Source organism: Gymnodraco acuticeps, unplaced genomic scaffold (assembly GCF_902827175.1).
Source record: "Gymnodraco acuticeps unplaced genomic scaffold, fGymAcu1.1, whole genome shotgun sequence".
Classification (NCBI taxonomy): Eukaryota; Metazoa; Chordata; class Actinopteri; order Perciformes; family Bathydraconidae; genus Gymnodraco; species Gymnodraco acuticeps.
Window position 1 is genome coordinate 59439 of NW_022992149.1, and position 24045 is coordinate 83483.

At 37.9% G+C, this 24045-nt stretch overlaps 1 protein-coding gene across 1 annotated transcript; it reads left to right on the forward strand.

Moving 5' to 3' along the window:
- scn1laa (sodium channel, voltage-gated, type I-like, alpha) lies at window positions 1-22749 on the forward strand. Its single transcript, XM_034203952.1, is given in 58 exon segments — window positions 1-174; window positions 3717-4042; window positions 4397-4515; window positions 4695-4784; window positions 4879-5007; window positions 5549-5640; window positions 6703-6933; window positions 7285-7348; window positions 7470-7611; window positions 9416-9514; window positions 9516-9573; window positions 9576-9622; window positions 10001-10090; window positions 10092-10232; window positions 10234-10266; window positions 11560-11625; window positions 11627-11686; window positions 11722-11824; window positions 11827-11909; window positions 12465-12533; window positions 12535-12595; window positions 12719-12762; window positions 12764-12805; window positions 12807-12960; window positions 13069-13124; window positions 13126-13233; window positions 13324-13438; window positions 13441-13485; window positions 13488-13567; window positions 13569-13682; window positions 13830-14165; window positions 14167-14274; window positions 14276-14322; window positions 15957-16076; window positions 16177-16288; window positions 16290-16331; window positions 16637-16681; window positions 16684-16812; window positions 16907-17014; window positions 17016-17030; window positions 17944-18240; window positions 18345-18383; window positions 18385-18405; window positions 18890-18931; window positions 18934-19030; window positions 19184-19278; window positions 19358-19415; window positions 19418-19657; window positions 19774-19833; window positions 19836-20074; window positions 20076-20140; window positions 20142-20271; window positions 20273-20335; window positions 20337-20357; window positions 20359-20463; window positions 20465-20632; window positions 20634-20660; window positions 20663-22749. Coding segments are annotated over 57 exon segments (5901 nt in total). The 5' UTR covers window positions 1-174; window positions 3717-3778; the 3' UTR covers window positions 20936-22749.
- The last annotated feature ends 1296 nt before the right edge of the window (window positions 22750-24045 follow it).

Sequence of the window (24045 nt, forward strand, 5' to 3'; positions counted from 1 at the left end):
AACACACTCTCTCTTTCTCTCTCAGAGTTTTAGTGGAAATTAGCAGTTCTGCGTCAGGAGGAGCGTCAAAACACTTGTAACGGACGGGCAGGTTCATTTTAAACAACATTGTTTCACTTTTAAGCTTTTCCACGCTGCTCTTATTTTTCACCTGTCGATGATGAAAAACTGATGGTAAGTAAACATAATCTCTACAGTGGTTTTAAAGTGCTTTTTCTATTTGTGTTAATCATTTATGAAAAATGTATTGCTGTAAATTAGTTATAGAAGTCTGTAGCTGGGGGGAAACTAGAATAAGGGTATATCTATCTATCTAACTAATTATCTATATCTATATATATATCTAATAATCTATGTATCTATCTACATTAACACACAGCACATAGATTTATTAAAAAAAAGAAATGCAAAACAATTATACAATAATTAAGAAAACATTTGTGATGTCTTTATTTTAAAAAATAAGTCTGAGGGGTATCAGTCTTGACAATGTGATGCAACCTCGGAAAATCTCATTCTATCAAATTATGTTATTATGTGTTGAAGGCCTGTATGGGAAAAACGGTGATTGATCTCTTGTACTTCATGGACAAAAGCTAGAGTGCAAATGATGTGCTACAATATGTTACAGAAGTTAATGGGTATGGCAGTAACTATTAGCCCACACACTCCATCTTAGACGACTTCCTGCTTGCATGACTGTCAACATCATTAGATTAGATTCCTGTCAATTAGAGATTGGGCTGTCCTGTTTTCTTTCTATCCAGACTGTACACACACTTACACATACGGAAAGCCTGTACACATGTGAATATATTCCATAACATTTTTAAGATGACTGCCCATCATCAGCTATTTTGCCAACGCCCTGAAGGAGCGAGATGTAATGCCTGATAGTCTGTAAGAGGCACCAGCAAGCATTAGTTGTGAGCACTTAAGAGCTGTTAGTGTGTTGGTCCCCTAGGAGCCCACAGATACTGAACTGTGATCACTCAGTATACAGGCATGTTGCAGGTTAGGCATCATAATGCTCATTAAGTCTGCTAAAGTCACTCAAATTGTCAAGTTTGTGTGGCAACTCCTCAGCTCAGTTGTAGGCTTGTTCAGGTGGTCAGCATTACAGCAGCTGAGGATTGACCAAAACAAATGGAATGTTTATAACCGTAAAATCGTCTAAATAAAAGACACTCACATGACTTATGAACATATAGGTAGCTGCAATTGTTTGTGCTGATCATGTAGCAATCCCTTGTTTATTATTCAAAATGCACCGTGATTGTCTGTGTTAAAAATGCCTATCCTGCCAAGTGATGGTCCTATTAGTATGGAGTGATACACATTAAAGAAATGATATTATGTTAGAATATTCAACTGCAGCTCAGCAATGATAAATATTGATGATAGAAAATGACATCACCAATCTTCAACTTTTTCTATATACATTTAGACATGTCTGTTTTGCCTTAAAATGTGAACCTATTCTTTAACCATAAGTCCCAAGCCCCCGGCCCCACAGGTTTTTCTTGTGAAAAAATACTTTAAGGTAACAGTAGCTATGACTAAGCTATTGGAAAATACAAAGAGACTGATTCCCCTGGAATATTGCATTAAACCGTCCTTATGTCATTTTGTTGACCTTTGTAAAGGTCTGCTTGTCTGTGTTTTCTCATACTTGTAGCTCACAGGCTGGTATAAACTCTGCCTTCAATCATCAATTTAAAGATTTTGGCAAAAGTCTAAAGGCAGCGACACATTCAGGTTTTGGAACTGTACAGCCATAAGCAACAATTTAAGTCCATTTAATGCCAATGAAAATGTGGCCTTGATATCTGTCAGATTGCTATAGTAGTGTTACTCTACAATAAAGGATGCCACAAATGATCTCTTACCTAATCTAAGAAATAAGAAGCACTTTGAGGTCAATTAAAGACATATTTTAAATGAGCATGCAATATTTAAACTGTGCTTTTCTATCCGGTGGCTTAAGGCCAAGGTCAGTCATCACTTAACGCTCATCAGCAGGAAGGAGTTAAAGGTATGAGGAATAGCAACACCAAACTAATGTGATGACATTATGTTCCAGTGAGAGTTGAGGGAATCTAATGTATCCATTTTAGGTTAGACGGCACAGGGTCAAGATGCTGACAAGTTGCAGATAAATTCAAGTGGGCCTATTTGAAGCTTCAAAGTGGCAGCTCATATCTCAAGTTGTGTGTAATGAGTTGGGAGCCGATTGACAGAAGGATGCATACCTCTATAGAGGTTAGTCGCTGCAGGTTGACCTTGTTGCTTGAACATCAAAAGCTACAAGAAGTTTGTATTTTTCTTGTTTATTAATTCAATTTTAACAAGACCATATTGCATTCCTCTAAATATTTATATGCTTAGTTATAGTTATAAAGAGTTGTGTTTTTAAGATAATCATAGATAGGTTAAGTGCACTTGATTCCGAATTGTTTGGTCTCTAAAATGCCTGGAAGCAATGTCCAGCCCTTTATTGCTGTGGTGGGTTTGTGTTTGTTTTTATATAATATATATCATTTAAAGTGACCATACCAGGTCTAGACATTTGTCCATAATGACAATGAGTACAAGTCATATTTTAAAATTAATGCCACAAGTCAAATTCATGGACGGTCACAATGACATGTTATATATGATATAAATAATAAGGGTAGTTGTAACAAACGCTTTGAACTTGCATTTGCACTTACTGCATCTAACCCAGCAGTGTGGTCTTTCTGTCCAGAGATGACAGCATAACTGATGCCAATATTTACAGTATATGTGTGGTCAATGCAAACAGGGTATATCTTTCAACAACAAATGGCAGTGTTCATAGTGTTGATAGTCAAGATGCTTATCTTGTTCAATACCAAATTCCTTTGATTTAAAATCCAATTTAAATCAGTAGTTACCTGATTTCTTTAATCTCTTATGAATATATCCAAGTGTGTCCGTACTGTTTCTCTTGGTATAAACCCGATTTGCACAATCATATACTGTCAATCAGAAAAAATGTTTAGCAGTTACAGTAGACCTCCTGTTGTTGTTGCAATTACATCACACATACTGTACAAACTAGTGCTGTGGGCAGTGGATTGACCTGTGTGTTTGTGATTGATTTTTAGCATCACAGACTCAACGTTTGGAAGTGTTCTCTTTCACTATTACATTAAGATTGGGCAAAATCTGTCCATGGCAGGGCACAGAGAGATGCAGTGCAGTCTGTAGTGCATTCATATTTTATACCGCATAGGCCTGCCTAACACATCTTAGCAGTCAGGCCTATTAGTACGATGGATCTATTCCTCCCTCCTCTCTATCTCAGTGCTCTGGGGAAAAGTGGACTCTTTTCAATTTGAGCGATGGAGGAGAGGAGCAAGAACCTCACCTGGAATTGATCATTGTCATGTCAAATCTTAATTTTATCTACCGAGGAGCAGATAATTAGATCTAATTTTACCATAGCTGGCAGGAATTTATGTGTATGTCAGCCATCTCTAGGCTCATTATAGCCTTCCACTTCCTGAACTGATGATCTCTGGACAAGGATCAGAGACACCCACTTTCCTGTCCTCGCCATTTAAAGCAGTTCCAACCTGACGATAGAAATGTGCTGCCAAAAATAGTTTCAACTATTTGTTTCCAATAAAGTGCCATTACATGTCAGATATTACTCGTCCACCTCTAATCAGATCTCCCTTTCTGTCCAGACCCCTTAGGCCTTTCTCATGTTGGAGGCTAGCTGTTCACTCTGAAGGCACAGGATGAAAAGATGGCACAGCTGCTTGTACCACCAGGTCCAGACAGCTTCCGCCCCTTTAGTCGTGAGTACCTCAAAGTAATCGAGAAACGTATCACAGAGGAGAACGCCAAGAAACCAAAGAAAGAGAAGAAAAAACGCAACGATGAGAATGACATCAAGCCCAACCGTGACCTGGAAGCGGGCAAATCACTCCCTCTCCTGTATGGGGACACTCCTAAAGGCATGGTGTCGACACCGCTGGAGGACCTGGATCCATACTACATGAATCATAAAGTAGGTTGGCTTGATTTCAAACTTAAGTGTTAAACCTAAGGACGCTCGTTTACATTTTTGTATTAATTGTTTCAACATGTGGGTTTTTCTTGTTGGTTTATTACTGTCTCTATCATTGCATTAGAAATGAGGATTCTTGTCTCTATCATTGCATGCAGCTGTTATCATGGCAGTGTTGGTATATACCCATAGGCTGTGAATAATAGATGACAGGAAGACCAAGCTAATAGAAAATATTGATATTAGGTTGATCAGCAATGTACAGAATTTGATAAGTATTTGTAAGGAATATATGTTGATACGAACTGTTACTCATTTTTGGTTATTTTATACATATTTCTCTTTTTCCGTCAGACTTTCATAGTATTAAACAGAGGAAATTGTCTCTTCCGCTTCAACGCCGATTCTGCCTTGTACCTCCTGAGTCCTTTCAACCCTATTAGAAGAATATCAATTTGGATTTTGGTACATTCATATCCTTTCATCAAGATGTCATTCTGATAAGCGTGAATCATTTTTATGTTTAGCCCTCACTAAGTCTGTGGTTACTAAGCTATATCCCTGAATCATTTGCACCTTGCATGAAATTATGATGACAAAATGTGTTAATTCCCCAACAATATAAGTGATTTCCTTGACAACATGCCTGCAAGTTATTTAATATCGTGATCATGTGCACTATCCTCGCCAACTGTGCATATATGACACGGAGCCATCTGCCTGAGTGGGCAAAGAATGTAGAGTAAGTTCCCAATGAACTACTATTTGAATCACATACTGGTGTATATCAATATGAAAATGCAATCTACATTAACAACTACATTTTGTTCTAACAGATACACATTTACTGCAATCTATACACTTGAATCCCTCATAAAAATCTTAGCCCGAGGGTTCTGTATTGGGAAGTTCACGTTTCTAAGAGATCCCTGGAACTGGCTGGATTTTAGTGTCATTGTGTTGGCGTGAGTAGTTTTATGTTTCACTTGTTCATAATACGTGTTTTAGGTCTTTAAGGGACAGCTAGTATCATTCCATATTTTATATATTGCCAACAAAACACAAAATAATAACCTTTTTTATACCTTCGGATTTTACTACACCGTCTGTTGCACTATTTACAAAGGTTAAATAACACATGTTGAGTGCATATATGCGATAATGGAAGAAAATAGTGCAACAATGTGGCATATTTATGTTTTTGTAATAGTCTTTGTAGAACAATGGAGGCACCAAGGAAATTGTTGGTTTATGACTTTTCCTGTAATTTGTTGGCAATAATAAACAATATAGAATATCATCAGGCTTTCCCTTTATTCATCATCACAGTGGCCTCATTGTCATTGTACCTTCACTAATGTGCATGCCACAGTGTATACTGTTTGACTGCTTCTCCTGATAATGTATTTAAATATACTCATGTAGTGTATCTATTAAGCATTGCAGGCTTCAATGTGTTTTGTTGACCCAGGCAATTCTCCATAGTAATTATATGTTTCTCTGCAGGTATGTAACAGAGGTTGTAACCCTAGGCAACTTTTCAGCTCTTCGCACATTCAGAGTGCTGAGAGCATTTAAAGCTATTTCGGTAATCCCAGGTAAGCAGCAGGAGCAAGTGCATGTAAGTTAGCCTCTTGCATGATTTTCTCCAGCTGTCCTCCAGTAACCTCCTCTCCTGCTACTGTTATGACATGTATGTCGGATTCTCACAGAGTTCTTTAAGCAATCTGAACATTCTCAATCCTAAAAACACTGAAGTAATCCCAGGGGTCTCTGGTGGATCCATTTCTAAATTCAGCTGTTTGATTCTCTTGCTCATTGTAATTTACCACTAAAATCAGGAATCTTAAGCAGCAACATAACATATTTAATGTTCCTTTGTGTTTTCCTAGATCTCTGTGATATCGTTGCCATTTATGAACAAGCTGCTTTTTATGTTTATTGCACTATTCATTGACAGCCATTTGCTCCTCTTTGCATGTGGTTAATGAAGACATAGTGTCATGTTATATGTGTGGGTGTGTCCCATGATTGTTGCATGCACATTATCACTAACATGCATGATCCTCTGATTGCCACATTGATACTTGATGCATAAACCCGTCATGAGTAACCAAAGTAGGACAAATTATATTCAAAAGGAGTTGCTTAAGTATTTGTGTTTGCTATTAAAACATAATATTTTATTAATAATCTTTACCTCATTATAGATGATGCTTAAATGATAGTGGAAACAAAGGGAAGAATATATGTATACTTTAAATATGTACCGATTCTACACATCAATGTCTGAAAACAGTAATTTTAGAGTACTACAGAACATGTGAAAAGAAAATGCCTTTGTGACGACAAAAATATTACGTTTTATGAACTACCCCGAGTAATTGGATCAGCATTGGAGCTGATGACAGACCTTGGAAATTAAATTAAAAATAATTGGTAGAGGAGTTTACAAGAAGGGAGTTTAAATCTGCCTTATAGATTAGGTTTGAGCCTACATTAGCTGCTACTAGCACAACACACCTACATCTCCAACACAACAGATTAGGTGCTAGTTTTTGACATGAGAGATGCCTCCTTGTTTGCACATGACTACTTTTAATTTTCACAGTGCTTTTTAATTGCCTACTGGAAATAACAAGTGATTCTTTATCTGGCAGGCCTGAAAACCATTGTTGGTGCATTGTTCCAGTCAGTGAAGAAGCTCGCCAATGTGATGATTCTCACCGTCTTCTGCTTGAGCGTCTTCGCCCTCGTAGGACTACAACTGTTTATGGGCAATTTAAAACACAAGTGTGTCCGGGACTATAATGTTACATTATATAATAAGACCAATATGACTGAAACAGAGTATGGCAGTTTCTCAGAGGCTGATTACCTGCGAGATAAGCGTGAGTATTTCACTTTAAGTAAAGGATAAATCAGTAGATATACAATTATAACCACTCAATATAATTATACATGTGTTTTATTTCAATAGTCAACACCTATTTAGAGTACACCTTTTCAATATATGCAATTAAATACAACCCCCCCCCATTTAAAATTATTCCAAATTTGTGAGGCTTTTAGACTTGAATGGACACCTCCAGCCCAATGTTGACATTATTATTAGATATTATTAATTGCGGATTGTAGAGGTGTACTCACATATAATATGTGTCTATCTTGGGCTTTTTTCCAACCGCTTTTTTCCAACCACTGCTGACAAAAAAGTCTGATTTTCCTTCTTGCCCCATCAGGTTTTTACTATATCCTTCCAGGTAAAAAAGATGCATTGCTTTGTGGATTTAGCAGTGCAGCTGGGTAAGTGTATACCCAAGCACAAGAAGACTGGATACAACATCATGTAGATAATCTTTGTGCTGTTTGATGCATCTGTGTTTGCATTTCTTCTGAGCTTTATGGACTCTTTGTTTTTTTGCAGGCACTGCCCAGAGGGGTTCCATTGCGCAAAAGCAGGAAGCAATCCAGACTATAATTACACCAGTTTTGACTCCTTTGGTTGGGCCTTTCTCTCTCTGTTTAGACTGATGACACAGGATTACTGGGAGACTCTTTACCAGCAGGTAGGCCCTGTAATTATAACGATTGGATGTTTTGAAGTCATATAATACATAAGTCATGCAAGCATAGATGATTTTCACTTCAAATAATTTGGTCAAATTCAGTAAAGATCTCCTCTTGGTTAGCTTGTTGTCATTTCTGTTTATACACTGAAAAATATGGTATTCATTCTTGTGTTCATACACAACCCTGGCTCTGAAAATGGGAAACAAACAGAGTGGCTCAGATCAAGTCACACATCATTATTCCAGCCGGGCGAGGGGAAGTACGATGGATGTTTAAAGATAAGGCAGTGTAAGCGAGAGGGAACATCTGGCACATGCTAACGTTCTGAAGGAGCGCAGATTGGAGGAGAGGATTGTTTAAGGAATTTAATTTATATGTGAACAATCTTTTTCCAGAATCAGTGTCTTCAGAATGGCTTATGAATGCACATATATACGTTTGTTTGTTCTTATATGATTATAACAAGCTACACTAAGCTTTTAATATTATAATTATTTTGCGTAGACAATATAATGTTTAAAGACTGTGACCTCACATGAAACAGGGAAAAACTGACCCTGAGGTTATTGCAGGATAATAAAATATTTGATGGGTTAATAAAGCAGAGTGTCATCTGCAGAAAACATGTATGGATACACATACAGCCTATTGTTGCCTCATTGCTGCAGCTTGTATAAAGATAACCGTGTAGAATTTGGCAAATGTCTTTCTATTCAAGTGTTTAATGTTCTCTAATTTCCTGCTTGGATTAAAAAAGTTGTAAGGCTAATACTGATAACCTGACACTTCAGTGTTTTTCTGTTTAATCCTTAAATGATTGAGCCCAGGTATTATAACAGCTGTGTTGAATTGCTTAAAGTCAATGATAACATCCAGGTTAACTCCTAATTTAGCCTAGTTTTGACTATGTTGTAGCGCTTTATGAAGGTAATTTGATATGCCAATATAGTCTTCCTTGGTCGTTTAGTTTCTCAGTGACCCTGTGAGTAACACATGGCAGGTTGTTGAAATGTTTGACCTCGTTGGTGTTGGAGGATGCTGTATTTTTACCGTCTGCTTCTTCAAATACAAAAAAGGGCAGTGCCTTCTGTGGAAGGGCTCAGTAAAAAAGACAAAGCATTCTCACATTACATACAATATTGGTATTAATAGTGTTCAAACAAACCTCTAAATAGTGCAGGTGCATCTTGGTCAGAAGGAACAAAGATGAGCCAACTGTAAACTCAGGCAAACACAACTTGAATGGGACTGAAGGTAAATAGATGTCCACTGAATGGGCTTAACATTGTAGTATCAGCAAGTAAAGCAAACAGTAATACAACACTGCACTTTGTGTACTTGGTTGACATGACCAGCTTTGTAGTTTCAAAAAGCTTTTTTTTTATGGCAGTGTTATTGGTCATAATATGGAACACTTATTACACTCCATTTGGCTTAACTTTAGCACGTTTTAACAGGGTATTCAATCTAATTTATTTAATGTATGAAAACAAATCAGGTGTTTTTACTCATGAGAATGTGGTTGAAGTTATATTTTCTATAAATGTTTATGATCATTTTAAATATTTCAAATGATATTGGCCACAGACAAGTAAAAGGGAGGGACAGAGACATCTACATAAAGTATGCTGCTTTGACCTATCCACATAACATCATAATGATAATCATAACTAAAACTTACGGCAGATAGTAGAGAGCAGAAACATATTGAATTAGGAAATACAAGATAACAAGGTCAATTCATTTGAATAACTATATTAAATAAGTGTACCACAACATTGTTTTTATTTTTTCTTCCAGACATTGCGAGCAGCTGGGAAGCCCTACATGTTCTTTTTTGTGCTGGTGATTTTCCTCGGTTCCTTTTATCTGATCAACCTGATCTTGGCTGTAGTAGCTAGTGGCCTACGAGGAGCAGAGCCAAGCCACCATAAAGGAGGCGAAGGAGAAGGAGGCAGAGTTAATGCCATGATAGAGCAGCTGAAACGGCAGCAAGAGGATGCTCAGGTACAGGGCGATCGAATGTCCCAAATATTAATGTCAAATGACGGATTTCAAGTAAACTAAATAAAGTTGGAATGAATCTTACTTTTATCACTAGGTATTTGTTTTTACAAAAGACAGCTGAGGGTTCTAACGTTGTTTTTATAGCCGTGTTTCCATTGTGGTTAACATTTGCTGTTATGAGTCTTAGTTTACATGGAAAAAGCTGCGACCCAGTTATAGTGCATTCCTATGAATATGTTTGGTTCTCACTTACAATGGAAAACTTCTACATGCAGTTGAACACTTTTTATGACACAGTGTCATTAATACCTGAACAACATATGATTCACAAAGATCTATTCCATGTGTTTACCCCATTTGTCCACACTTCTCTTCTAGGCAGCAGCAACTGCAGAGGCTGCAGAGAGAGGCGAGGCCAGTGATAAACCCAGTGGCCCGGAGAGCTCTTCTGACTCTAAGCTCAGCTCAAAAAAGCGCCAAAGAGAGACGCAACAGAAGGGAAAAAAGGCAGGATGATGGCAAAGGGGATGACAAGAAGGTCTCTAAATCCGAGTCGCAGGACAGTATTAAGAAAGGTCGCTGCCGCTTCTCTGTGGATGCAAACCAGCTTCAACTATGACATGAAATGCTCACCCACGCATCAGGTTCAGTATATCTGCCAGTAAGATTGTCTAATGAAACAGCGATATTAGCTAACCGATGTGATGTGAACTGTTGCCCTGCTTTCAGGTTATTATGTCCTTTTTCAACCCTAAAGCCCGATTTATGCATTGTTCTTTCCATTAATTTTACTTCTACATGTATCTTCAATGCGGTTATTCTGCACCAATCAATACTAGTACAATTAAAAACTTTTTTACAGTCCCATCAAGTTATACTGGCCTGAATTGTACAATTCAATAAAAAAAAGATTGTATTTCAGTATGAAATATTGACTTATAGAGCCTGTCAGAAAATAACAGTGCTCCAGTGGCCATATTTTGAAAGAATATTCATCAGAATTGATAAGATGCAAGTCTGTGATAAATGTTTTTTGTAATTAAATGGCAGATATGTCTAACTTTGTCAACAGGAAGACTTGCCGGCTTTTGTCAAGCTCTTTGCAGAGCTCAAACTGAATGACAGGCAGTAGAAGCTAATGAATTGATAATGAGATTGCCAAGCTTACATTACAGCCACAGATAGTTGTGAGGAATTCTAACGTTGTGTTGGATTTTTACAATATTAAGAATGTGTTACTCAATATATACATAATATTGTCAACATTTACTGATCTTGCTTTAGTTTCTTATACATCTGTGATTACTTTCGTACATGTTGTGAGCCCAATGCAACGATTAATTCCCTGCTTTCACAATGACATTTCTTTTCCCATCACCTTTGGCATTGTCATTTTCATCATCATAATCATCTTCTATTTCTTGATCAACTTCTTACATTGTTATTCATTTGAATCATTATCAAGATGCAATTTTTATTGTCTTCACATTCCCACGAAATAATATGCTTTTTTTTCCTCGAGAATTTTTGTCATTTTTCGTAAAAATATGGGTGATTTTTCAATCATCACAATCCTCACCATCATCATCCTCATCCTCATCATCTTCAGTCATCATTACCATCATCAAGCATCACTGTCAAAACTCTCATCAGCATCATGATGATCCTAATCTTCATCTCTTCATCATCTTCATGATCCTTACTGTGCTCATCACCAACATGTATTTTTAATTTTGGCAGTTTCCTTGTAAGTCCTCAAAGCATAATTTAGAACATCGTCAACCTTCTCATTATCATAAGGCATTTTTTGTTTCTCACACCGTTTTATGCCATTTACAACATATGACATTGTGGTCATTGCGATGTCATCTTTAATTATTTTATGATCAGAATTTATCTTATTATGATAAGATGATAAGAATATCTTTCTCTTCTAGTCCTTTCTGAGTTTTCGTGGACCCATGTTCTCATCCAGACGGAATGTAGGGACCAGCATTGTCAGTTTTCCGAAGCCAAGCGCAGGACGTGAGCTCAGAAAATGAATTTGCTGATGACGATGAACAAGCAAATTTTTGAGGACACCGCTAAGAGGTCGACAGGTGGCTCATTTGTTTATTCCCCGGACTAGTGATCCGACGCAGCAGCAGTATGACCAATGCAGCTTCTTGTCACATCTCCTACTTCCACCAAATGGGATCAAGCACAGCTCGTAGACTGCAATGGGGTTGTGTCTCTGTGGGGTGGGAATTCACACCCACTGTCACCTGTGGAGCTACTTCTGCCCAAAGTGACGGTAGATATGGCCTTCACAGGAGACCACGTAAGAAAGGGGTTCTCTATCCCAGTGGCCCTACTTCATTTGCCTATAGCCCATAACTCCATCTTTGTTGTTGTTGTTACCATTTTACTGCCTGTATCAAATACCCTCATGTGTAGGAATCAGGATGCTGTTTCAGTAGAACATCATTCCAAAGTTCATGATCATTTCAGCAATTGTTGTTTTACTGAAAAGTTTGTTTTCTAAAAGTAGCATTTCACTGTCCTAGCAGTGGTAATCTGTGAAACCGTGGCGCAAAATCTTAATGGATGAACTGTAGCCTTTCACAAGGCTTCCCAATACCCTTCTTAGAGCTAAAAGCTTTCGTGAATGCTTGACTCACTTCAACTGTTCATGCCGTTTTCTGTGGTCAGGAATGACAATTACAAAGCATAACTTGGACATTCAAATTTTCCTACATTTTTTTCAATGTTTCATTTGTATATTATTTTTTCAGCCACTTTATATGCATTTCAATCCAGTTCTCTAACACAGTGCATCCGTAACAATTGTTTGTATCCTCAGGCTGACACCACTGACACAGAATACAGACCGGGTGGAGGAGCAGACCATGAGTGTATTGACTTCCTTGAGTGGCCCAGAGGCTAGACAGAGAGCTCTCAGTACAGCCAGTGTCATAACTAGCACAGTGGAAGGTAAGCATTGTAGACAATGGCATAAGTGTCCTAGCTGGATTTGTCTTGCATAATCGAAAATAAAAAATGATGCAGCAGATTAAAACATATTTTTCGGTTGAACCATTACTTGTGTTTTATCAGAGCTTGAAGAGTTGAGGCAGAAGTGTCCTCCTTGGTGGTACAATTTTTGCCAACACTTTCCTCATCTGGGAGTGTTGTCCGAGATGGTTTGAGGATCAAGAGGAAGGTTAAACTAGTTGTGATGGACCCCTTCACGGACCTAACCATCACCATCTGCATTGTGCTCAACACATTGTTTATGGCCATGGAGCATTATCCAATGCTTCCCAATTTCATCAAAATGCTGTCTGTGGGGAAATTTGGTGGAGTGGACTGAGAGTGAATTGTAAGAACACACTTTTTGCTAAATGGGTTTCATGTTTATTATAGTCAGCATTTCTGATTCTTGCTTTAATAAAGATTTTTACTAGCATCTTCAACGGCAGAAATGGTCTTCAAGAGCATTGCTATGGACCCATACTATTACTTTCCAGGAGAAATGGAATATTTTTGATTCAATCATTGTCAGTTTGAGCTTGATGGAGCTGGGCTTGGAAAACGTGAATGGCATGTCTATTCTGAGATCATTCAGATTGGTGAGTATAACGTACATTTGCCAAAGTCATGTTCAGTAGCAGTTGTTTGCTGATAGATACGAAATAATTTGTTTTTCTTTTCTTTTGTAGATGAGAGTATTCAAGTTGGCTAAATCATGGCCCACTCTTAACACACTAAATCAAGATAATTGGCAATTCAGTGGGGCTTTGGGCAATCTGACGCTGGTGCTGGCCATTATCGTCTTCATTTTGCAGTTGTGGGCATGCAACTGTTTGGAAAACAATACAAGGACTGGTGTGTGTAAATATCTCTGAAAACTGCATTCTGCCCCGTTGGCACATGAACGACTTCTTCCATTCATTTCTCATTGTGTTTCCGAGTGCTTTGTGGAGAGTGGATAGAAACCATTGGGACTGTATGGAGGTGGCTGGGACAACCCAAGTGCATCATTGTCTACATGATGGTCTTGGTTATTGGAAACCTTGTGGTACATTTTCATCTCTTATGGTCAATTAATGAGCCCAACCTTAACAATTAACTATTTTATAAATACTCGTGTTCTGTTGTTATCATAAAGTACAATGTCTAAAACATGAAATGCAATCTTACAGTGAAGTTATGTCATTTTTGTTAGTTGCTGAATCTGTTCCTGGCCCGCTGCTGAGTTCATTCAGTTCTGGATAACCTCGCGGGGGTAGACGACGACACGGACATGAACAAGTTGCAGGTTGCCATTGGAAGGATTCACAATGGCATTGCCTTCGTCAAGTCCCTGCTTCGAAGCAGCTGCAATAGTGTCTGTCTCAGGAGGAAGAAGAAAAGGAAGGGTGAAGACAAAACCCTGAGATGAGCTCCCACAAACCTTTAGGGCCAAATGGTGTCCCCCAACCATACCATCAAAGACTTTTCTAAGAATGGAAATGGAGATGTGACCGGAGTGGACAAAAATGGAGACAAGTACATAGTCAGTAGCAAGAGTGAATGATTCCATTATGTCTTTCATTCACAACCCTAGTCTGACTGTCACTGTTCCTATTGCTCTGGAGAAGTCAGACTTTGAAAACCTCAACACAGAGGAGCTTCAGCAGTCTCTCATCTGATATAGTAGGCTGCACTGAGGTAAGGATGTTCTGGTTGTGAAGTTGGCGCGATTGGTATGATCAAAGGTGCTTTCAACTGTTAGAAATAAGTCCTATACAAATAATGTTTAGGATGTGTAATGGATGAAAGAGAATTTCACTATTGGTTGTGGCATGATTCGTCGCAGTAGTCCCGTTGAAGCACTTTGCCCCCAGTCCATGGCAATGGTATGTGCGTGTGATGTGGGTGTTTCCCCCTGAAGATACTAAATCCTTTGGTCCTTTAATGGGGAGAGTCCATATAGACAGGAAAATACCAGTGTGTAGATTGCATTATGTGCCATTTAGGCCTGAGTGCTTGGAAGCCGAATCCTCCTCTTAAGGGTGCTGTGTGCTTTGCATTGAAAGAAAGCTCACAGTGCAATAGAAAAAAGAAATACACTGTCCAGTTTATGATTATTGTTACCCACGTTTTATTTGCATTGTAAATGTACTTATTCAACCTTCGTCTGAGCTTGCAATATTTTGAGTTGCTACTGCTTGCTTGCTGCTTAACAGATGTTCCAAAGGTTAAATAAGACTTTGTTGCAATCATTATGGAGATTGTGTACATCATTTACACTACAGTAATCATCCAGTAAACATTTTAACAGACCACCTATTTTTCTTTGACATACTTTTTTTCCCCTTGAAATTTGTAATAATACAAATCTCCATAAGACCATTTTTGTAGAGAATTACTTATGCAATGAAGTTTCTCCTTTATTCTTGACTCTATGGTTTGCTTTACGTCTTTTATTTGTTTGTCGGGGTTTGACAAACTTGGACTTTGAATCTTGACATCAAATACACAAGAGTGTAAATTACCCAACAGGATATGTGGTTTAGACGCACAACATACAAAGGCTTTCTGCTGACACGCTTTCAATAGATATTTAAAACAAGCAATTTTACTTAAAAAAACATGAACATAATGTTCCACTGATTACTCGTAATTTTGCTGAAGCACTTTGACAGAAGCATATTGATGCATTAAAGCACACAACATCAACACATTGACTTTAATGCTCACAGTCCATCTCAGTAACATGCTTACATCATTGCCTGCACTGCATTAGCTGGTCCCAGGACAGCCAGTGCTCTGCATTCTCTAGGAAGGGGCATTCAAGCTAAGCTGTTCTCATCTGGCCAGCGTATGTCTGTGGGAGACACACCCTGTAGAAAGTCCATATAACAGCAGGCTGAAGGACCATGCTACCCGTACAACACCGACAGGCTGCCACTCTCAAATGTACTATATATTTTTTTATATTTCATTTTTTAAATATTTCGTACGTCTCTTGGCTTAGCAAACATTTAATGGGTGAAACAAGTCAGAATGAGGCAGTCAGTGCTCTAATGCTTACATATTTTATTCCTAATATAAACAAAACACAGAAAATACATATCAAACATATGCCAAAAATCCTCATGCATGATGTGAAATCCTCATGTATACTAATTCAATCTCTCTTTGAATTTGATGGGGTTTTTGTGTATGAAAATAACTTAATTTTGAAGAGATATGGGGGAGCATCGAGAGACATGTTCTCAGTATGTCAGTCCCTTACCTTTGCCATGGCTCTGTTATGTTTGCTATATCCAACACGGTTTGATTCTGCTTCGTCCGCAGATTTTGGAAGATGATGACCCAGGTCAGCTCCTCGAGGGGGAGTAACAATAGACGGTTTGCCAGGCGGGGAGGGAGTAGAGTCTGTGGACTTTGAATCTGAGAGAATTTTGCCTGAACCTGATGCCTGCTTTCCTGACAGTAAATACTACTATAAAACCACCACTTTACCCAGCACTGTTTATGCTTATACACAATATTAAACAGGTGATTTGCCATCTTCTCTTTCTCCATACTCAGGGTGTGGTGCGAAAGTACCAGTGTTGTCAAGTAAAAGTGGAAGTGGGCTGGTGGAAGGTGTGGTGGACGCTTAGAAAGACTTGTTTCCTCCGGATCGTGGAGCACAAACTGGTTTGAGAGCTTCATCATGTTCATGTCCTGCTCAGCAGTGGAGCACTGGGAAGAGCATGAGCGGGAAAAACATACCATGGTTATTTTTGAACAACTGATTTGACTGACTGCTCCTATGTATTAACATATTGTGTTAGGCATCACGTCCGGCATTAGATTTTAAAAAGTGCTGAGTTTAAAGAGGCATTTTGTTTACCTTTTTTCTTTTATTTAACATGAAAAATATTTGTGTTTAAAAAACCTTACTCTGCAAAGTAAGGTTTAGATTTTTAAGATGTATTTATTTTTGTCTGATTCCTTTTTAGAATGAATTACTCACTGGCCCATTTTTTCCATGATCAGGCATTTGAGGACATCTACATTGAGCAGAGGAAGACCATTAAAACGATGTTTGGAAGTTTGCGGACAAAATCTTCACCTACATCTTCATTCTGGAGATGTTACTGAAGTGGGTGGCCTATGGATATGCCAAGTATTTTACAAATGCCTGGTGCTGGCTAGACTTCCTCATTGTCAATGTAAAGTTGAAACAGATCTTCTTACACAGAATGCCACATTAACTTACTTAAAATATTCTTAGCTTCTTTTTATTAACATCTGTTTGTGTTTTAGGTCTCAGTGGTCAGTATGGTAGCCAATGCCATGGGATATTCTGAACTTGGTGCCATCAAGTCTCTGAGAACCCTTCGAGCTCTGAGGCCACTGAGAGCCCTGTCTCGGTTTTGACGGCATGAGGGTAAAGATTCCCTTGATTTATCTTTGTCTGTCACCATCTTACTGACTGCAGACTTGCACCGGCAGTGGCAGAGAGTGGCATAATGATCCATGATCCAGATCCCAGACTCTGGAATTCCCTCCGTGACTCAGAGTCCCTCACACTATTCCAGTCCGGCCTCAAAACGCATCTCTTCTCCTCGCCTTTTGGTCTAGGAGCATTGAATTCCTGGAGTCACTAAAAAGGCTTAAAAAGTATGGCAGCATGTTAATGAGTGAGCTTTTTGAGATGGTTGTAGGTGGATTTTTTATTTTGGATTGAGCCAGGCTTACTGTATCTAACCTTTTTCCATCTTTATGCTAAGCTAAGGCTAACAATGCTAAGCTAATGTCAGACTTTTCTGTTGTGTGAGGCCATGTCTGCTGTGACTTCTCACCCCCTTACAATATGTTGCTGTGCAACGCAACCTGGTCTAAACAGGGGTGGACAACGTATGTAACCAAAAGGGGGAGGGTTTACGGCTGCTAAATCAATGTAGCCTAGTATGAATGATTAGTTGCTTTCATGTTGTATTGTTCTGCTTTTCAGAGTACTGTTAAGATGATCTCCAGTGGTAGCTTTCTTACTGGCAAAAGCAGCTATTTATGTGTCAAATATACATTACAATTTCATTGTTCTTTAATATGACATATTCACAAGCGTTTTACATGTTTTTGCTAGTAAGCTAATCATTTGACATTACATTGCCTCTATAAAAAGTTTCCGGTTTCTTCTCTAAAATGTAGTGGTAACGCACTTAAACAACCTTTAGATACATAACACAACATCAATCTCATACCTATTTTGTTCCCACCTTATCGCAGTTATCATTGTTTTTTAGATTTTCATTAAATCTACAGTACATCCTGGGCTATGTTGATTTTTTGGTGTGCAGGTGGTGGTCAATGCCCTGCTTGGAGCAATTCCTTCCATCTTCAATGTGCTGCTGGTTTGTCTCATCTTCTGGCTCATCTTCAGCATCATGGGAGTAAACTTATTTGCGGGGAAGTTCGGCTATTGTGTCAACAAAACCACAAATGAAGAGTTCCCTATATCAAAGGTGGCAAACAAGTCAGACTGTGACGACATGAACGATGCTCGTTGGAAGATCCACAAAGTCAACTTCGACAATGTTGGAATGGGATACCTTGCATTGCTGGCAAGTGGTAAGTAACTGATCATAGAAAAAATAGTTGATGTAATCTTGCCAATGTCTTTTTGCTGTTTGGTGGATATCAAGAAGTGATTTGTAAGGTGAGAAATACTTTTGTTTGGAAATTGTTCATTTCTATAAAGGCTACATGTCAAGGGAGCTGGATGGAAATCATGTATGCTTGCTGTGGACTCTCGAAGCAAGGTAATCACATTTTAATGTTGCACTCATGCTGTTTGTTCCATTATCTCACTGATAATTAATCCCACCCAATATCACAACACTTAGGTTTAAGTTTGAAATCAAACCATGTGATTATCTCTCTCTGTAAACTACACAACAAGTTGCTGGATCACAAATAGTATTTTGACCTACTCCACGCCATGTACCTTGGTGTTGTTTGAAACTTTCAAAATAATCCATCCAACACATTGTGAGCACACATCACAAGTGAAACTACCGTGTGGAAAATCAGACAGTTGCAGTTATCCTTGACTTAATTCTTTATTACTACAACAACATGAGTTTGTTTGGCTTGACTGTAAACAAGTACTTCAGGTCTTATCTAGGAGTATAAGCTGTAGTATTATATTGTATTTACGGCTAGCACCAGTTTCCAAATGACATTACAATTTTAAGGATTATAACTTTTAAGTACTAATGTCTCAATTTCCTGTCCCTTTTATAGGATGAACAACCAGATTATGAGTACAAGCCTGAACATGTACTGGTTTTTTTGTTGTTTTCATCATATTTGGAGCCTTCTTCGCTCTCAATCTCTTCATTGGTGTCATCATAGACAACTTCAATCAGCAAAAGAAAAAGATAAGTATCTAAACGAATATGGATATTTTCACTTGATATTCTGATTGACATTCAAAAAATGGGAAAAAACATGAATCTATGTCCTGCAGTGTCTCCTTATCACCTTTGCTATAATTGAACATGCTTCATATTCTTTATTTACTTTGGAGGTTCAAAGCCATCTTCATGACTGAAGAACAGAAGAAATACTACTACAATGCCATGAAAAAGCTGGGGTCAAAGAACCACAAAAAGCCTATTCCTAGACCATCAGTAACGTAGACTATAATGCAGTCTGCGTCTAATCTGTATTACAAAACTGTGATCTTGTTTCATGGCACTTAAAAACAAGTTTTGTCCACTTTATGTCTATTTCAGAACCAAATCAGGATATGTCTTTGACTTCACCACAAACAAGCATTCGTATTTTAATAAATGGTTCTAATATGGCTTAATATGGTAACCATGATTGTAGAAACTGAAGACCAGTCAAGAAGACAAAAAAACTAGTTTCTTTACTGGATCAATCTAATAGTCGTTTATCTTTTACTGGAGAGTGGTTTGTTGAAGATGAGCGCGCTTCGCCAATACTACTTCACAAATGGTTGGAATGTATTTGACTTCATCATCGTCGTCATCCTGTCAATCATCGGTATGAATCGCCTCTATTCACAGCACTGCTCAAATAAATTAAAACCATTATTAATTTTCAGTTTAAGTGTGTATTGCTTACAGTTGGGTTTAATATGTTTGCTCGTCTTTCCCCAGGAATGTGTCTCTCGGAACTGATAGAGAGTATTTGTTTCGCAACCTTGTTCAGAGTCATCCGATGGCTCGGATTGGCCGTGTGCTCCGCCTTATTAAAAGTGCCAAAGGAATTCGCACACTCTTGTTGCCTTAGATGATGTCACTTCCTGCCTTGTTCAACATTGGTCTCTTGCTCTTTTTGGTGATGTTTATCTATGCTATCTTCGGCATGTCAACTTCGCTTACGTCAAGAAGGAAGCAGGCCATTGATGACCTTTTCAATTTTGAGACATTTGCCAACAGCATGATCTGTTTGTTCCAGAATCACCACCTCAGCAGGGTGGGATGGCCTTCTTGCGCCCATTCTCAACAACATGAAGATGATTGTGACATTCCACAGAGCATCCTGGCAGTGATATTAAGGGAGACTGTGGAAATCCCCCTGTGGGGCATCGCCTTCTTTGTGAGCTACTCATCATCTGTTTCCTGGTTGTGATAAATATGTACATTGCTGTTATACCTGGAAAAACTTCGTGTGGCCACTGAGGAGAGCGCCGACCCACTAAGTGAGGATGATTTTGAAACGTTATTACGAGGTCTGGGAAAAGGTTTGATCCTCATGCAACACAGTTCATGGAGTACAAAAAGCTTTCAGAATTTGCAGATGCTCTGGACCCACCGTTACGTATACCCTGCGCTAACAAGATGGTAGCTGATCTCTATGGATCTACCCATGGTGAATGGTGAACGCATTCACTGCCTGGACATTCTGTTTGCATTCACAAAACGTGTTCTTGGTGAAGGTGGGGAGATGGACATCCTAAAGGGGGCAGAGGAGGAGCGCTTCATGGCCTCCAATCCTTCCAAAGTTTCCTATGAATCCAATCACTACCAACCTCCGTCGCAAAACAGGAGGACAACATCAGCCGTGTCAATCCAGAGAGCATACAGAAATTATGGCAAGGAGCCGTGTTTTCATGAAGCCCTCAAACGAATCTGGTGTAACATTCAAAGGGATGGAACACACCATTGACAAAGAGGATGTGTTGTCACCGACAAACTCGCAAGACATTTCTAAGCGCCGAATAAAAGTGAACTGACACCTTCAGCAGCGCCCTTCAGCCTTCATGTAACAAGTGTGACTTCAAATGGAAGACACAAATATGAAAAAGAACAAAAGTGAAAAGGAGGTTGAGGGCAAAGCATGTCAGAGAAGCAATAGTGAAGGAATTCTGGAGGATGCCAACAAAAGACATTTTAATTAAGGACAAACATGTTTACAAACTTTGAAAGACCTCCATTGGACTCCCTCTTTTAAAAGATAACTATATGCCAAACCGACCATGCTTACTTGAGTCTAAAGTTTGGTGGCTCATTTAGGCTTTAGTGGGACCAATTGGCCGTGTTCTAGGTGCAAAGGATGCCTTTGGCTAAGTGTTCAGAAAGACACATTAGTTCATGCTTTGACTTTATTATATTGCAGTTCTACTATCCAGTGTCTTGAATTATTGTTATATCACTGAAAGTTGTATTACTTACATGTAACTATCTTTTTTTTCAAGCAGGAAAAACATATTATAACGGCTCTTATTATTTTAGATGTAATGGTTTGCTTTGTTGACTTTTTATAAATGTTTTTACTTTTCAAAAGGGGTTGTTCTTTCAGGGGCAATAAGGCTAGCCTTGCTTGCTGATACCACCACTGGAAATCCAAGACACAAAGTCAGATTCGCTGCATTTGACTAGAAATGTAGACCTGCATGAATGTTTCTCCATCAGTGTAGCACACTATTTCCATCGTGTTATATCCACGTCAATCATGCTTGATGCAATGCAAATGGATTTTTTTATTTGTGAGTTAAGCCTACAGTCCAAACAACTCCAGCCCTGTGCATCAATGGTGTTTATCAGAGTCCAAGCCATGACGCATGGCAGGAATATTTTGCACATTCATATTTATTTAATCATCATTCAAATACTTAATCTCAGCCGGCTATATGCTAGCGATGTACCATTTAAAATGTTACTAGTATAAACAGATTGTATCAAAAAACAATGTTTGCTTTTTTAAGGCAAAAAATATAACAAGCATTTGCTGTGTACACACTCTAAATGACCCTCTGTATGAATGACCTTGCTGAACCACAACTCTCTGACAGTTTGCTCCATGACGAGTTTATCTGTGATCATGTCTATTTGTAGGACAGCTGCATCATTTCAAATATTCTCCTTCATGTGTCTTCCATTTCCTCGTTGTGTCTCCTTTCTTTCCTAGTTGTTTTTTTACAATGGACCTTGATGTAATGGTTATAATGTATGGAATGTATTGAAGAACTACTATTTATCACCTGTGATATGAAACCAAATGTTCTCCATGATCTGCTGTATTTTAGCAGACAGGCAAGCTGCACCTTTAGCAGGGGGAAAAGGTCAAAGGAAACTGTTAAATGAACACTAATTATTCCTCAAATAATTACAAAGCCATGTTTTTAAATCATGTTGATGTTCTATGACTTTGCTGTTTAAGGTTAACTTTATTTTTCAACCTTTAACTTCATTTTATTATTTATTAATATTGTATGTTTTTGTATTATTTTTTAAACTGTTTTTTCACAGTTTACCTCTCAATCTTTATCATGATAAATATCAGTTGGATGAAAGACGGCTAAGAATATTCTGAATGATTGTCTCAAGGACATTACATTGTATGGTTGCAGTTGTACTTCCCAGGCCATGACAACTACCCTGGACTTTGTCACAACTTCATCTCATGTTGTAAAAGTATATTTCCATTAATATAAGTATATTTTGCATGTTATTAAAACATTCAATACTTACAATATACTTTATGCATAACGAAAGAATGTTTTGATTACATAAAATGTAACATCTCCCATCATGCATAATGCTTGTAGTGTATAAATAAATGCATGCAAGACACTGCTATAACCCATTTAACTGAAATGCCAAAAATAATAAAGATTACATGTACCTCAAGTATGCCAAAACATTCCATAACTTCCTTTTTATAAAATACATTTATATATTGTTTCATGTATGCAAGGACCTTCATTGGTATTGCTGTTTCTGTCTTTTTGAGCTGAATGTGAGAGGTGTTAGAGTTGGATTTAAAGTCAAATATCCTCAAAGTTATAACTATGCACTCTTTTATACACATGCAGAAAACCAATGGAGCTGGTGTAGAATAATATCTTCATTTCTGCATAGCTTACTTCTTAATTGTCGTCTATATATTTGAGGTGAAGTTTTCAGCTAAAAAACATGTACCTGCATACAAAATGTACTGCTTAAAACTACTTTATTACTATTTTCTCCAAGACCTTTTTTTTCAAAGACATTTTTTAGTTTAATGTGATGTGCTAACAATCTTTCAAAAGTCTCATTAGAAATGTAGAGCTCACCAGTTTATTTCTTTAAAATATAATTACCAAACACTTATTTTCTTATGTTGAGATTTTCATTGTGATTGTTTATACGTATCATATACATTACATACATATTCAGCACTTTGAAGTCAATGCTGCACTTCAACTCACCTAATCTTGGTTTGGTAAACTAATGCCCTTGATATCACAAAGGATTCACAATTATTTTGAATATAATTCAGTAGTTTTCAGACTGTCTTGATTACCTTCAGTTTAATGGAAGGATTTCATTTTGAAAATATTTGTATCTTAAGTGCTAACAAAATCAGAGGCATTTAGCATCAGCTTTTACATTTATAAACTTGATGACAATGCTGATAACTACGAAACCTCAATCAGCATTAGCTCATTTCAGAAGCTGTAAAATGTTGGAGTTATCAGTGTCTATCTCATGTGTAAATTGTAATGAGCACTCAAACCCTAAATGATTCAACTTACATTGATCTTTTGAATCTCTTGGGATATCCAAAGCACTTTAAGCAAATCATAGTTAGTGACAGGAAAACACAATATATGTAAAAATAGCTTCCAAATATTTGAGTTGCTCCAGGCCAAGAAGGGAGCTTCAGATGTGAACATATGAACAGGTTTATGATATTATCATTTCAGTGAGCACTATGTTTATACCAAACATCTTTGCAAGAAGCTAGAATCTGGTTTCTGAGTGTGCCTTGTGGCTACTACCGGAAACTATTAGCATCTTAAGTGGGTGGAACATTTTTATTAATTATTAATAACAGTCGAAATATTCATTACTGCCCAATAACGCTTTTGCCTATTGTGGCTGTTGAATACTGGAGGCAGTAAACAAGAAGATGATGGTAAAGTGCTGATTATTCCTGCCATA